Source organism: Balaenoptera physalus (genome assembly GCF_965194825.1).
Source record: "Balaenoptera physalus genome assembly, chromosome: 7".
Taxonomy (NCBI): Eukaryota; Metazoa; Chordata; class Mammalia; order Artiodactyla; family Balaenopteridae; genus Balaenoptera; species Balaenoptera physalus.
In genome coordinates, this window is record NC_138886.1 from 37,125,198 (window position 1) to 37,141,717 (window position 16,520).

The 16,520-nt window shown below is 37.5% G+C and overlaps 1 protein-coding gene and 1 long non-coding RNA gene across 3 annotated transcripts in view; one reads left to right on the forward strand and one right to left on the reverse strand.

Annotated features, from left to right (window-relative positions):
* LOC309663860 overlaps window positions 1–13,384 on the forward strand; it is a 102,727-nt gene extending 89,343 nt beyond the window's left edge. The window contains exons 4-5 of the long non-coding RNA XR_014265502.1: window positions 7,481–12,652; window positions 12,977–13,384. This is a non-coding gene — a long non-coding RNA (uncharacterized lncRNA). The remainder of the gene's footprint in view (window positions 1–7,480; window positions 12,653–12,976) is intronic.
* The window catches only part of LOC309663830 (phospholipid-transporting ATPase FetA-like), a 112,291-nt gene that overhangs the window by 58,310 nt on the left and 37,461 nt on the right, over window positions 1–16,520 (reverse strand). For both annotated transcript variants that reach the window (XM_082468372.1, XM_082468373.1), the window contains one exon: window positions 7,832–7,909. In XM_082468372.1, the coding sequence (XP_082324498.1) occupies window positions 7,832–7,909 (78 nt within the window). The remainder of the gene's footprint in view (window positions 1–7,831; window positions 7,910–16,520) is intronic.

Sequence of the window (16,520 nt, forward strand, 5' to 3'; positions counted from 1 at the left end):
GATATTTAATATATTTCCCTGTGCTATACAGTAAATCCTTGTTGCTTATTTTATGCATAGTAGTTTTTATTTGTTAATCCCATACTCCTAATTTATCCCTCCCTCCATTCATCTTTTAAATTATGTAACTTTTAATATAGGATAGCAAGTCTTCTTTTTTAAAGAAGACTTCTTGGCTATTCTTGTCTATTTTCTCTTCTACATAAACTTAAGAATCATTTTGTCCAGTTTGCTCAAGATTAGAGTTTTGACTAGAGGTGAAGACAAATAAAATTTTATTCACTAAAATTCTGTGGATGGAGTGAAAGTGGGTTATTAGAAAAGGCAGAGCAACCTCCCATGGGAAGAACAGTCCGGTCTGGAAAATCACACTGCTTTCCTCAGGGGGCTAAGATGGTAGACTTCTGAAAGCTGAGGAGAGAGCCAATGATAAGACAGGGACTTTTATAGTTCTTCATGTAATTTCCTTTATTCCTCCTCTGGTTGTCAACAAAAATTACTAAACATCATGAAATCAGCACAAGACTAAATTTCTTACAGAAAATATAAGGGGCCAAAGTCTGCACAATGGGCAGTGCTTTAAGTTCCGAGATTTGCACAAATTGTAGGAAAGGTGAAACTGGGATGTTTACCTCCTTTTACTCAAGGATTTGAGTATACAGATTTGGAAATTACACAGATTAATCTGGAGAGAGTTGACCTTTTTGCACTATTAGTCCCCCATCCAGTAGCATACTATATCCCTGGAGGGAGACTGGTGTGCCCCCAGGAAGCCACTTCTTTGTGCATGATGATCATGTCTGTACAATCAGCTTGCTAGCAATACATAAACAAGTGGCTATAAGTCTTCCCTGGGCTAGTTTACCACCCAGCTACGCAGCTTATAGTTTGTTCTCCGGGACTAGTGCATTTCTTTCTTGTTTCATTCTTGTGATTACTAGGATTAGCTGAATAAAGATAGGGGAAGTTGAGATGGGACTGATAGGATGTTTTGCTGTACTCTGTTTTGACTAGTTAGTGGCTTACTTACAATCTGGTGATACAAGAGCTTCTGCTAACCATTATAGCTTAGGTTATCCAAAGCAGTGGAACATATATGGCTCAGATAATTTAGCAGTGTCTAGGATGTAGAGCTGCTGCATGGCCTATACTCTTTCTGCAGGGACTTTCTCAGGGGCCCAGATGGCTGCCTGATTAGGGCAGAGTACCAGGGTAGTACTGGTGTTTCTACTGATGTTGAGATTTCCAATCCACGAGCAGGCTACTTTTCTACTGTGTTCATACTCAATTTGCTCAGGCAAATTGAATAAAATCAGTCTCTCTCATGCCATTTGCCCCTCCAACCATACCCAACAGACCAGCACAGCCTCTCAATTTATTCAAAAATATTATTTTATGCCTCTTGATAAAGTTCTAATATTTTCTTATTGAATTTCACATTTCTTATTAAATTTAATCCTAGATATTGAATCATGGTCAGATTTCTGTCCAAACCCCTCCAAAGGAGAATAATCACCTCCTCCTCCTTGTGGGAGTATCTACATAATCACAGAACAGCTGGACTGAAAGAGAAACCCCAGCTAAGACTAATTCTTTGTTGATCTTTCTAAGGTCAGCAAACAGGAGGATAATCAGCATGACTGAAGAGGGTGGGTAGAGTGCAGTGTCAAAAAGAACCTGGAGAGGAAGCTCTCTAAAACCTTGAATGTCGTGAAAAGTCTAGTTCTTGAACTACTGTAGCTCTCCTGTTACCATGCCTCTGATCATCCTCTGTAGCTTCACTAATTCTTCTGTCCAAGTTTCGCAGAACAAGACAAGAATTGCTCAAAGGACAAGACACTAAAGAAAAGAAACACAGTAAAAAGCAAAAAAAAGAAAAAAAAGCAAACCCTCATTTATTAACAGGATGTCATACAAGATTGTTTTGGCTGAGACAATTCAGGATGTGCTCAAAACCAAAGTCCCCTCCCCCTACTCCTCTTGGAGACTTTTGGTTTTTTCCTCTTTCCTCTCCAAGGGAGAAGATAACAGAAACATTAACTGGGAGATGGGAGTTGAGAGTGGTGCTTTACCATTCTGACCTCATTTGAAATGTAGAACTAATGATTTCTCATCAATGTGGTAAAGGTAAAATCCGTCATGTTTGACTGAACTACTAGACATCACTTTCAGTGCTTCTCAATCATAAAACCTTCCTTGGGACAGGAGATGAGAGGTTGGGAAAGTTATGATAAAGGCCATCAGAAACAAAATGCCATTCACACAAAGCTGGATCTAAGAGCAAACCCTGGTGATGCCAAAGAAACAATTTAACTATAAAAGATTCAAAATTTAATTCCCTTTGTTTAGCATTGCCAGATTTAGCAAATAAAAATACAAAAACAAGATATGTCCCAAATATTACATGGGGCATACTTACACTAAAAAATTATTCATTGTTTACTAAAATTCAAATTTAACTGGGAATCATGTATTTTATCTGGCAACCCTGACTTTTATTGAGGTCAAGGAAAGTTCCTACAAATTAATTCAATTGTTGCTTTAAATTTTCTAAACAAACAGAATTCTAGAAACAAACAGAATTCTAGAAACTATCTCTAAAAATTTTAGATGTCTGTTTTATTTTAAATAACTTTATTGAGATATAATGTACATTCTATACAATTCATCTATTTAAAATAAAATGTACAATTCAGGGGTGTTTGTTATGTTCACAGAGTTGTGCAACACTGATGTCTATTTTTTTGTGTTTATTTAGATGTGGTGTTGCATAGGATTCTACTACTAAGGCTCTGATTAATTTTCTGCCCTACATGCTGCAATATCTATGTCCTCTTCCTTCCTACTATTTCTTCTTCTTTTCTTTTTCTGTCCTTTCCTTCTAGTTTCTCCAACTTAGTTTTTTTTCCCTTTGTGATTACACTTTTTTCTTTAATTGTTTTTCAAATCACCAAAGTAAAGCAAACATATTTTACCTGTAAAAGATCCAAACTCAAAAATATATAGAGAAAAATATAAAGTTTCCTTTCCCACGCCTTCTCCCTTTCCTAAGGAAACCACTGTTAACAGACTGGCATATATCCTTTGGGGGTCCCTTCCTTAGAGTATTTACTTACAAACATATACATATACACAAACACCTATATGTGTTTTTTAAACAAATGAGATGCTACTATATGCATTGCTCTGCTAGTTGCTTTTTTCTTTTCATAATATGTATTGTAGATCTTTCCATGTCAATACATACAAGTGTATCTCACCCTTTTGAATTTACTACCTAGTATTATTTAACTACCTATCAATACTTATTAATAATTTTTACTGTTGTGTTGTGGTAGTGGTGATGATAACAATGATGATATTTGTATCCATATATGTGTATGGCTGGTAAAGCTGAGGGAAAGGAGAAGTATAATAAATGGGACAAGCTTGTAAACTCTCCAGGGCAGGGGGAACTCTGTAGGCACTGTGCTAGGTAGATAACTTAGTAGATAAACTCAACATATATGCAAAACAGTAAAGTAAAAGTTCAAGGCAGGATATTAAGATTTACAATGAATTGTAGAAACCCAAGAGAATTGAAGTCCACACAAAAACTTGTACATAAATGTTTATAGCAGCATTGTTTATAATAGCCAAAAAGTGGAAACAATGTAAATGTCTATCAACTGATGAACAGATAAACAAATAGTGGTGTGCCCATACAATGAAATGATATTCAGCCATAAAAAGGAATGAGGTACTAATATATGCTACAATATGCATGAACCTTGAAAACATTAAGTGAAAGAAGCCAGTCACAAAAGGCTACATATTACTTGATTCTATATATATGTGTATATATTATGCATATGTCATGTGTAGAATAGAGAAGTCCATACAGATATAAAATAGATTAGTGGTTGCCAGTGGCTGGAGGTGGGGGGAATTGGGAGTGATTCCTAACGGGTATGGGGTTTCTTTTGGGGGTGATGAAAATGTTCTAAAATTGAATTATGGTCATGGTTCACAATTCTGTGAATATACTGAAAATCACTGAGTTGTGTGCTTTAAAATGGTGAATTTTATGACAAGTGAATTATATCTTAATAAGGCTATTATTTTTAAAAATTGTAGAAATCAAGCACTATAGGAATTCAAGAAGGAAAGATAATGCCAGCGGGGTGGGGGGCACTGGTGGCTAGAGTTGCTGGAGAAGGCTTCATAGAGGACTTGCACTAAACCTAAAAGATGAATATAGATTCGATATATTGATAGATGTAGGGAACACGTATCTAGGCAGAAAAGAAGAACTTAATGAAATTTTCAGCACTGAGACTAGACAAGTTGTATGAAGTTGTACAGTAGGTAGGAAGAGTCTGAAGGAGGCAGGAAACAAGACTATAAAGTCAGGCTTTTAATGTAGGCTAATGACCTTAAATTTTATCTAGTAGCTGACAAGGAATCCCAGAAAGATTCTGAGCAGGGCAAAATGTGATAAAACTGGAATTTCAGAAAGATTAATATGATGTATTTACAGAGGAACAGATTGCAGAATAAAGACCACTTAAAAGATTGCTGCAATAATCAATGCTTGAAATAGTGAGAGCTTGAACTAAGAAAGTAGTGAAAAATAGAAAGGAGAGAGTAGGTAAGCAAAATGCTGGAACCAGTCAACATCCACTCTATGTACTATGTGTTTTCCAACCAGAACAGGCTGATAGCCTAGAAAAGGGCAGAGTTACCTGCCAAATACTGGGTTTGCCACTGTTATTTTGTTGACTCAGGCCAACAGGATGGACCAGGATTAACTGCTCACTGCTCCAAACAGCACAAGCAATAACTCTACTGCAGTAGGTAGACTTAGCCTATCTGAAGGAATTCAGACCAAGAAAACAGGTTCCAATTACTTTTCATTGGTAAAAATTTTGACTTTTTGAAATGACCCACATTTATAAACATTCAAGTTCTTAACTATCTTCCTGAATGGGAGCACCAAGCTCTTATAAATTACTTTTTACATAAATGTTTACCTAGTATTTACCATGTGCCAGATACTGTCCCAAGTGCTTTACAGATATTACCTCATTTAATCCTCACAACATCCTCATGAGGTAGCACTATTATTAGCCCCATTTTATGGATGAGAAGCTGTAGCATAAAGAAATTAAGAGATTTTACCCAAAATAACTGTAAGTGGTGGAGCTAGGATTCAAACCTAGACAGTACGGCTCCAGAATCCATGGTCTTAACCACTGTGCCTCCCATATGACCTTTACTTCCTAGCACTTACTGTAGATATAATTTGACATTTCTCTGTGCTATTATTTAATGTCTTATTACTTAATTAAAGGCTGTCCCTCAGTAAACCATAATCTCCATTAGGGCTGGGATTCTGTCTAGTTTTGTCGCTATTGTATTGCCAGCATGTAGCACAGTGGCATTTGGTGATCAATAAATATTTGTTGAATAAATTAATCAGTCTTTATTGACTATCACATTCTTCATTAACCTTGAACTTATTGCTCCCTAAAGTATTTTGTCCTCTATATTTTCTTTTCTTAAAAAGTTATTTATTTATTTGTTGAAGTATAGTTGATTTACAATGTTGTGTTAGTTTCTGTGGTATAGCAAAATGATTCAGCTATATATATATATATATATTCTTTTTTGGATTCTTTTCCACTATAGTTTATTACAAGATATTGAATATAGTTCCCTGTGCTATACAGTAGGACTTTGTCATTTACCTATTTTATATATAGTAGTGTGTATCTGCTAATCGCTAATCCCAAACTCCTAATTTATCCCTCCCCCTCCTTCTGCCTTTGGTTACCATAAATTTGTTTTCAGTTTATGCTTGGTTCTGTTTTGTAAATAAGTTCATTTCTATCATTTCATTTTTTTAGATTCCACATATAACCTGTATCATATGATGTTTGTCTTTCTGTCTGACTTACTTTACTTAGTATGATAATGTCTAGGTCCATCCGTGTTGCTGCAAATGGCATTATTTCATTCTTTTTTATGGCTGAGTAATACTCCATTGTGTGTGTATATATATCTATATCTTCTTTATCCATTCATCTGTCAATGGATGTTTAGGTTGCTTCCATGTCCTGGCTATTGTAAATAGTGCTGCTATGAACATAGGGGTCCGTGTATCTTTTTGAATTATAGATTTGTCTGGATATATGCCCAGGAGTGGGATTGTTGGATCATATGGTAGCTCTATTTTTAATTGAGGAACCTCCATACGGGTTTTCCACAGTGGCTGCACCAATTTACATTTCCACCAGTGTTGGAGGGTTCCCTTTTCTTCACACCCTCTCCAGCATTTGTTATCTGTATATTTTTTGATGATGGCCCTTCTGACCGGTGTGAGGTGGTACCTCACTGTAGTTTTGATTTGCATTTCTCTAATAATTAGCGATGCTGAGCATCTTTTTCATGTGCCTACTGGCCATCTGCATGTCTTCTTTGGAGAAATGTCTATTTAGATCTTCTGTCCACTTTTTTTTTTTTCTGTCCACTTTTTGATTGGGTTGTTTGGGGTTTTTTGTTGTTGTTGTTATTGAATAAGCTGTTTGTATATTTTAGAAATTAAGCCCTTGTCGGTCACATCGTTTGCAAATATTTTCTCCCAGTCCATAGACTGTCTTTTCATTTTGTTTATGGCTTCCTTTGCTGTGCAAAAGCTTATAAGTTTGATTAGGTACCATTTGTTTATTTTTGCTTTTATTTCTATTGCCTTGGGAGACTGACCTAAGAAAACACTGTTACGATTTATGTCAGAGAAATGTTTTGCATATGTTCTCTTCTAGGAATTTTATGGTGTCATGTCTTATATTTAAGTCTTTAAGCCATTTGGAGTTTATTGTTGTGTATGGTGTGAGGGTGTGTTCTCGCTTCACTGATTTACACTGTCCTCCATATTCTCTGTTCATAAGAAGATGCAGGAGAAATCGGTCAGTTAGCCTGTTTTCCTCAACCCTCTCTCTTTCAGCAGTTCTGAGAGTAGGAGAGGACTTCTTGCTCTTTCCTTCTGTTGGGAGCTCCCTGACTTCCTCTTCCTAGAACCAGGGCCTGTGCCCTTGGAATGGGCTCCTTCCAGGAATCAGACAACTGCATAATGACAGAAAGTAAAGAAGGTATAGTGTGGCCTTAAATCAGTGACCTAATTTCATTCTCTGCACCTTCTCCATTCCTCAAAAGGAAGTCTAAATATAGAACTACAGTCTGGCTTGCTTTCTCAAAATTTTATGTTAGAAAAAGATTTCTTTTTTCATGTCAGGCAGCTTCATTCTTAAAGGTGGCTTGGGTGTGATTACCCCAGCTCCTTTTAGTACTTTGAATCACCACAGGAAAGCACAGAAGTGGTACAGAAATCCTCTCTAACACCATAGCCAGATCCACTTGCTCTGTCTGCAAAAAGTCTGCAAAAGATGACTTAATTAGCCTCAGCAACTGCTTTTCACATTAACCACTTCTTTTTCAGCAGGAGGCAGTTGTGAAGGATGGGGAGAGGAAAAGGAACACATGCTTTCCTGATGAACTTCCAAATAAAAGTACAAAATAAAATAAGAGTACAGATAAAAAAACAAAAGATGAGCAATTATAACTACTCAAATTAGAATTCTCAAATGACAGAACAAGGGAGCTTGTAATTGTAAGTACGAAGTATTTACTTCTGCAAAGTATATTTCCTTTCCTGGTCAGTTTGCTAAAATGGTAGTTTGGTAGGTTGGCCAGTCTATTTATCTGTCATACGTGCAAGTGCACACACATGTGCGTGCATGTGTGCACTTTTTAGAGGCAACAATAATGACGTACAGACTTAGAGTTCACCTACCTCCATTTTGTTTGTCCTCACTTTCCTTTTCAAATACAGACATTGCAGAGTAGTTCCAGTTAAAATTCCCTGGGATTTCTGTAAAGGAAATAAAAAAATTTAGAATGAGAATTTCTTATTGCCGATACCATTTTACTTAAATGAATGTTTAAGAAACTTGGAACTTGATCTCTGAAATCCAAAATAAATCTACCTCTAAAATACATATGCTAAATTTTAGAATTCATTTCATACATCCTTATCATAAAGTTATATTTTCAAAACTTGGGAAACAGATTCTACTTCCTGGCAACCAAAATCTAAGCTGATAACTATAATCTGTCAGAAAAATTAGCTGAAACTTGGAAACAGGAAAAATAAATCATTGGGTGATCTTTTAGTGAAGTTCTGGGCTTACACCTTTGATTAGTTTTCTGTTGGACTATTCTATAACCACATAGGGCAGCAGTTAACTTGTAGATTTTCATCTAATATAGATATAAATATTTTCTCTCTGGTGGAAAAGATAACTCCAAAGGTTTTGATTAATGTACTTTAGGACTTTAAATAGTTTTGTATATAATTGAGAAATCTTAACTTTTTTTTAAATGAAATTGCCTATATATACACAGCTCCTAAATTTTTATTTGAACTGGCCTTAACATCTTACTGGTTCCCTCATTAATTAATGAGTTAAATAAAATCTGTGACACCTGTCCATTTTATATTTACATGAGAGTCATGTTTTTTAACCTTTTGAAAATTATCCTTTATCAAACTCCATGAGTATGCTACACAGAAAACCCTTCTGTCTCTCCATCCTTAACCCAATTCAAAAAAGGCCAATAAAGTATGTTTATTTTAATTAATTAATTTCTTTCAGGTCTCCTAAGTCACTAAGTGTACATAAGCCAAGACTAGAAAATATTACATGTATTTTCATCTTAATTATCCCAAACAAGGTTAGATGGGACAAAAATCCATAATTTTGGGGGGAGTGTTAAGTCTAAGTAAAAGAGTATTTACAGCCAAGAGATGTTTGGCTGTCAGAAAATAAAATTACCTGGGCAACTGTGATCACTTTGGAATGAGAATGCATCTTCCAGTTCTGCCCTCAGTGAGTCCCAAGTGACCTCATTAAGGATACAATTCATATTTCAATAATTTAGGCAGAGTTGCATCAAATAACTTGAGGAGCCAGGGAGTTAATAGCAGTTAGGTGTAAAACAACAAGAAATGAAGTGCTGGGTATTGTGACCAACTGGTGAGTGCATGCTTCCTATAAAAGCATCCAAATTTTTTAAAAAGTAAAATTAAATATTGTATAGGCAGAAAAAATTCACTTGTGCTGCAAGTTTTGTACCCCAACCTAAGGTCTGTTTCTTCTGTCAACAGAATCTGTGTGTTCCTAACGAACGTGAGCAGTTCTAATAGCACCACTCTCTAGGCACCCAGTCCTACCCTCAGTTGCCTGAGAATTCTCAGGGACCCCCACAGTAGGCTTGGGGTTCCTACTGCTGAGAAAGGAGAGCCAAGGATGGGAGGTCCTGAAGTTCTGGATTCTCTCCAACCCCTGCAGGGCCATCGACAGCTTTGAGAGGGTAGCCTGGCCAAATGCACACAAGCAGCACAGCTTGGAATTTGAAATGGTTGTGACACTTAATGGCCAGCCAGGGACCTGAGTAATGACTATTTAGCTGGAACCAGGCACTCACCCAAGCTTGTGATGCTCTCTACACGCACATCACATTACATAGCCGCCAACTGGAAAATACATTTCAGCTGTTTAACTCAGGGGAGAAGTAGGAGAATGTGAGGGAAGGGAAGAAGAAATGCGATGTGGGAGGGAAAAGGGAAGAGATGGAGGGAAAAAAAAGGATTAGGAGCTAGAGAACTGGGTTTCATTTCAAAGTTTGCTACTAATTAACGACAATGTGACTTGGGGCAAGTTATTAACCACTTCATGCCTTAAATTTCTTCTAAAGTGAGAATAATATTTTTTTTAAGAAACAGAAAATAAATTTAGCAGATACAAGATGGAGAAAGATCTGATAGGAATAAATTTGCCAGAGAGAGGTTTAGAGGTAATTATGTATTACAAACTAAGTACAACATTAGTTTCCATTAGGGAGCTAAGAAGAGCTGTGAGAGGATTAAATTAAATAATGTATGAAAACGTCTGCCACAGTACTTGACACAAAGTAGTCAATCAACAAATGGCAATGTTTTAAAATTTTAATATACACACCCACCAGATTAGTAAAAAAAAATTTAAGTCTAATAATATTGTGTTAGAAAGTGGAACCACTGGAACACTTACTTACATACCGTTGGTGGTATTAAAAATTGGACAAACCACTCTGGAAAACCATTTGGCCGTATCTAATAAAGTTGCTGGAGCATTTACCCTATAACCCAGCTAGTCCATCTTACTTATATACCCTAGGGAAACTGTCATAATATGTCACATACGAAGATGTGTGCAATAGCACTGCTCATAACAGCAAAACTGGGAAACCAACCAAATGGCTATTAATGATAGAATAGAGAAGTAACTTGTGTTATGTTCATAAAATGGAAAGCTACATAGTAGTGAAAATGAGTGAGCTAAGTTACACATATTAACATTGTTAAATCTCAGGAATATAATACTTAGGGAAAAAACAAATTGCAAAAGAATACATAAAATATTATTCCACTTATGTAAAGTTAAAGATCATGTAAAACTATATCATCAGGGATAAATACTTTCAAGGTAAACCTATAAAGAGAAACAAGGGAATGAAGAATACCAAATTCAGGATAGAGGTTAGGCAGAGGGAAGGGGATGGGATGGAAGAAGCATACGGAGTGCTTCAAGCTACATTTGTGCTCATGGTGTTACTCTTTACAACTTACACATTTGTGATAAACTTTATATCTATTCAATATATGATAATAACAAAAGAACTAAAAAATTAAAGTGAACATACCAGATAGGAAATACTCTTCCTATGAGGAAGAATAATTACTCTGGAGAGTAATTTTTATTTTTAATTTTATAATAATTTTATTTTATTTTTTTCAGCTGCGTTGGGTCTTCGTTGCTGTGCGTGGGCTTTCTCTACTTTCATTTAGCGGGGGCTACTCTTCGTTGCGGTGCACGGGCTTCTCATTGTGGTGGCTTCTCTTGTTGCGGAGCACGGGCTCTAGGCATGTGGGCTTCAGTAGTTGTGGCACACGGCTTAGTTGCTCCGCGGCATGTGTGATCCTCCCGGACCAGAGATTGAACCCGTGTCCCCTGCATTGGCAGGCGGATTCTTAACCACTGCACCACCAGGGAAGTCCTCAGAGAGTAATTTTTTTTTTTTATAAATTTATTTATTTATTAATTTATTGGCTGCGTTGGGTCTTTGTTGCTGTGCGCGGGCCTCCTCTAGTTGCGGCAAGCGGGGGCTTGCAGAGCACGGGCTCTAGGCGCACGGGCCTCAGCAGTTGCAGCACGCAGGCTCAGTAGTTGTGGCTCACGGGCTCCAGAGCACAGGCTCAGCAGTTGTGGCACACAGGCCCAGTCGCTCTGCGGCATGTAGGATCCTCCCAGGCCAGGGCTCAAACCTGTGTCTTCTGCATTGGCAGGCGGATTCTCAACCACTGCGCCACCAGGGAAGTCCTGAGAGTAATTTTTAATTAACACTTACTAAAAGAGTTGGCCCAATTCAGATTACTACATGAAAAAATTTTTTTTTATTTTCAGATAATTTTAAACTTACAGAAGAGTCGCAAAAATAGTATAGAGAATTTCCATACACTCTCCACCCACCTTCTTATGTTAATATCTTACATAATGATTAAACAATTAACAAACTAAGAAATTAACCTTGGTATAATACTATTAACTAACGTACAGAAAATATTTATTTTTTACCAATTCTTTCCACTAATGTCCTTTTTTGTTGTTGTTGTTCCAGGATCTAATCCAGGATCCCACATTACATTTAGTTGTACGTCTCCTTCAATATGTGACTGTTCCTCATTCTTTCCTTGTTTTTCATAATCTTGAGAGTTTTGAAGGGTATTGGCCAGTTGTTTTGTAGAAGGTGCCTCAACTTGAGTTTGATATGCCCTTCTTATTGCATCATATCAGGGGATACATGCTGTCATATGTACTCCTAGTGATGTGAACCTAGAACGCTTGGCTAAGATGGTGTCTGCCAGAACTCTCCACTGTAAACTTACTATTTTTCCCTCTGTAATTACTAAAAATTTGGGGGGAGGATCATAACATTTTAAAAAGAAGATTGAAAAACACTAGAGTCATAAATGAGTCATCAAGGAGAAGTCAAGAAATAACACCAGCCCCTATAAGACATGGTTACAGAAACTAAAGCTCTTAGACATGAGAATCTAAAGGTAGAAATAAGAGGTCCCACCTTGAGCTGATAATCTCCAAGCTGCCTAGACCTTGAATTGAGTCACATAATATAGAAACAAGAATGACCTTACTAAAACTTGGGGTTGAGGGTGGAATACTGGTCTACTGATATTTCAGCCTATAGAGTTCCGATTGGTATCACATTGCAAACCAACCACAAGTTCCCCCAAGCCACAGCTGTGATTCTGTGCTGCCAGCGTCCTGTACCCTCCCCACACTTCTTATATACAAAAAACTGGCAAATTTACTAAGTATAAAGTATTAGAGAAAGTCTTTATATATTTAGCTCAGTCTGAAAACTGCATAAACTAAAACACAATGCAGTCTAGCAATGGCATATTTGTGATACAAGAATAGCCAATGACTCTTAGTACTAGAATATCATAGACTGCTTGCACACAAGTCATTATTGGCTTTCAATGAACAAATCGGTCTTCCAGAGAGTAGAGTTCTTTTTTTTTTTTTTTTTTTTTAAATTTATTTATTTATTTATTTATTTTTGGCTGTGTTGGGTCTTCGTTTCTGTGCGAGGGCTTTCTCTAGTTGTGGCGAGCGGCAGCCACTCTTCATCGCGGTGCACAGGCCTTTCACTATCGCAGCCTCTCTTGTTGCGGAGCACAGGCTCCAGACGCGCAGGCTCAGTAGTTGTGGCTCACGGGCCTAGCCGCTCCGCGGCATGTGGGATCTTCCCGGACCGGGGCACGAACCCGTGTCCCCTGCATTGGCAGGCGGATTCCTAACCACTGCGCCACCAGGGAAACCCGAGAGTAGAGTTCTTTACCAACAAAGGAACACACCCCTGGTTGACTTGAATGCTTTTGGGAATCTGAGGAAAGGACTCTCACATAGAAGCAGATGTGCCCATCATCCCCTGACTAAAATAAGAACTACATTTTCCCCAAAACAGTTGTGTAATATCATGGAAGCTTCCAGTCTACTCCATTAAGGTTTCTCTGCGTTAGCTATTATATCCAATGCACAAATTCCCAGAGCTACTCCGGAAATCAATGTTCCCCCATCCCAATTCCCGCCCCATGAATCTCAGCAAAGGTAACAAAAGTTTTCTTTTTAATTTTTTCTTTTAAAAAAAAATGCAACAGAAGCACATATACTAAACAAATAAATAAATAAAAATAAAATAAAAAGCAAGCCTTACCCTGAAATGCTTTTAAACGGCACAGCCTGAGAACTGCCAGTACTCCACACTACACCTGTCTTCTCAGTTACAGTTCCTGCCTTATCCCCTCCTTATTTCAACCATAAATTCTTTCTGACTGGAAAACACAGATCTTCTAAACTTAGTAACTTTAAAACTCTGGGAGGGGTAGGAAGACGTTGAAACATCTACTAGTCTATGAAGCCATTTAGATGACTAGATCTCCTTCAGCTTCCTACGTCTGATTCCCGGCTTCTGGGAACTTGCCAAATTCTTTTTTTGTAGATTTTGAAATTCTGTTTCCTCTAGATAGGGAAAATGAAGAGAGTTTCAAAACCCTTGTTTGCAAACTGCTTCTTCCCAAGGTGGTTCATGGACCCCTCATAACCTTTCAATTAACTTGGATTTGGTTTCAAGTGGTTTAAAGCAAATAGCTGAAGATGAATATAAAACAAACTTCAAACACAAAATGGAGTAGAAAAAAACCTGCAAAACACTATAGTTTCTTAGCCACTGTTTTCATTTTCAAACTCATGGTCTTCCCCAGGAGTTACCTGCTCAGCCTATAAGGCAGGCTGTGTAAAGCTACTGTGTGCTACAAAACCCCTATTTTCTGCCTAGAGCTTTAAATTGGGTCTGAACAAATATTGGAGTCCACACAATCTCCTTCTGGCGCTTGTAATTTTGCAGTCTCACAGAGAAAGCTCCTTATTAGGTAGTATAATACTGATGCTTTGGGATAGTTTATTTTCCCTTTCTTTTAGTCTATAAAAATGAGTCAGTGTTTATTAAGCGGGTCTTAACTGTTTTGCACGTATATGTAGTTAACAAATATCTGTTGAATGGAATCTTAGAAATCAAGTACTATGTTCTTTTTTAAACAAATTTTATTTGTTTTAAAACTGGGGACAAGAGTGAGATAATAGAAAGAGTGCTGACTGTTGGGGAGTTTGAAAACTCCTGTTCTGTTCTCAGCTGGATTCCTAAATTATTTGTACCTAAAGCAAATGACTCTTTCCTTCAGTTCTCTAGCTTTTCTCATCTATAATAAAGGGCAATACCTGTCACTTCCCTTTGTCACCCCCCCGCCAAATTTAATGCAAAGCAGGGTTTTTTCAAATACTATTATGTACAGCAAGGAGGTTTCAGAACACTATTCTGAAGTGGATTAAGGGTAGAGGGGAGCAAGGAGGAGGAAAAGGGTACTCCCTCTCCTTCAACTTGAATAACTCTGATTTTATCTGGGATTTTCCTATATTCTAAATTGAAAAAGTAGTTTCTCCTGCTAAAAACAAAGTTGGAAGATCAGCTGGTGCTTCTGGGGTAAGTGCTTATTTGAGCAAGTTAAAATGTACATTTGTCGATGTAACTCAACCTCCAGCCAGGCCAGGTGCAGTTCAAAGTCCTTAAACAGCCTCTCTCAATGTACCTAAGATTGGCATCTATGTGGTCTTGGCACAAATTCTCAACAAAAGCTGGAACTTCTGGGAACCACTGAAGATATTTCACCTCCTCACCTCCATCTTTTCTATTCCCACAGTCACCCCATAGTTCATTAAGACACTTAGTCTTCTCCTCCCTTGTTTTCATGACAATTAATTCTCCTGGTTTTCCTCCTCCTGCCTCTTTGACAGCTCTGCAGTGTGATGTAGTAAATTTCCGCTGACCTAACTCTAAACCCTGGAGCCAACCAACACTGTCAAATGTATGACCTTGGTCTAATGAGATAATCACTCTGAACTTCTCCTTATCTCTCACATGAAGATAATCACTTCACCTTGGTTGCAAGGATTATATAAAATAAAGTATATCAAGCTTTTTTTTTTTTTTTACAACGCCTTGCACATAATAGGTGCTCTTCCCCCAAGGCATTGTTCTTATCCCTGTTTTCTGTGTGTGCTTTCCCTGAGTTATAATGTATCCTCTCATTGCAGCTCTAGCCCTGGCTCCTAAAACTATCTCTAGTCCCAAACTTAAAACTGTTGGACATTTCCTCTTAGGTGCTCACTCTCATCTCAAGATAAACATGTTCCAAAATGACATTTCTTACCTTCCCTGATTTTAAGCATATCTGATCCTCTGCCTTATTATTCTGTAACTCGTTCATAAAATTTAAGAGTTACCATCTATTCCTTCTCTGATCACCTCTCAGGTTCTATATATTACATTTGAGGGTCTCTTGAAGCTACTACCTCCTTTCTAATCCCACTAATACCATCAGATTCTTTATACCTTCCTCCTGGATTCAATATCCTGTTATTTGCTTCCAACTTTTATAAACTATCCACTGCTGCCCTAGAGCAGAACACTGATCATGACTTCTTAGCAGCTCAAAAACCTTCGATGGCTTCCCATGGGTTACTGAATGAAGTTCAGATATAGTATCAGCCACACATTCAAGATGCTCTAATTTGAACTGTTCTCTCATCTTTCTCTTCCACTATTTACCTTTATTCAAACTGGCCTATGTACTTTTCCCTCTATATGGCCCATGCTTTCCTGCATCTATGCCATTGCTCACACTGTTCCTTCCAAGGGTAATGCCCTGCTCTGTATCAGTCACAATCTTTCAAAAGTTATTTTATAAAGGCCTGCTCAAATCCCATGAACTTCTCAATGAAGTTTCTCTGCTCCCCCAATCCAGAAATAATCTTTCCCCCATCCCAACTCCCATACCATTTGGTTGATATTATTTTCCTAAAACTAATAGTTTTTCTTGTGTTATAATCATCTTTTTTTTTTAACATCTTTATTGGAGTATAACTGCTTTACAATGGTGTGTTAGTTTCTGCTTTATAACAAAGTGAATCAGCTATACATATACATATACCCACATATCTCCTCCCTCTTGTGTCTCCCTCCCACCCTCCCTATCCCACCCATCTAGGTGGTCACAAAGCACCGAGCTGATCTCCCTGTGCTATGTGGCTGCTTCCAACTAGCTATCTATTTTACATTTGGTAGTATTTATAAGTCCATGCCACTCTCTCACTTGGTCCCAGCTTACCCTTCCCTCTCCCCGTGTCCTCAAGTCCATTCTCTACATCTGCATCTTTATTCCTGTCCTGCCCCTGGGTTCTTCATAACCATTTTTAAATTTTTTAATTTAAAATATTTTTTAGATTCCATATATATGTGTTAGC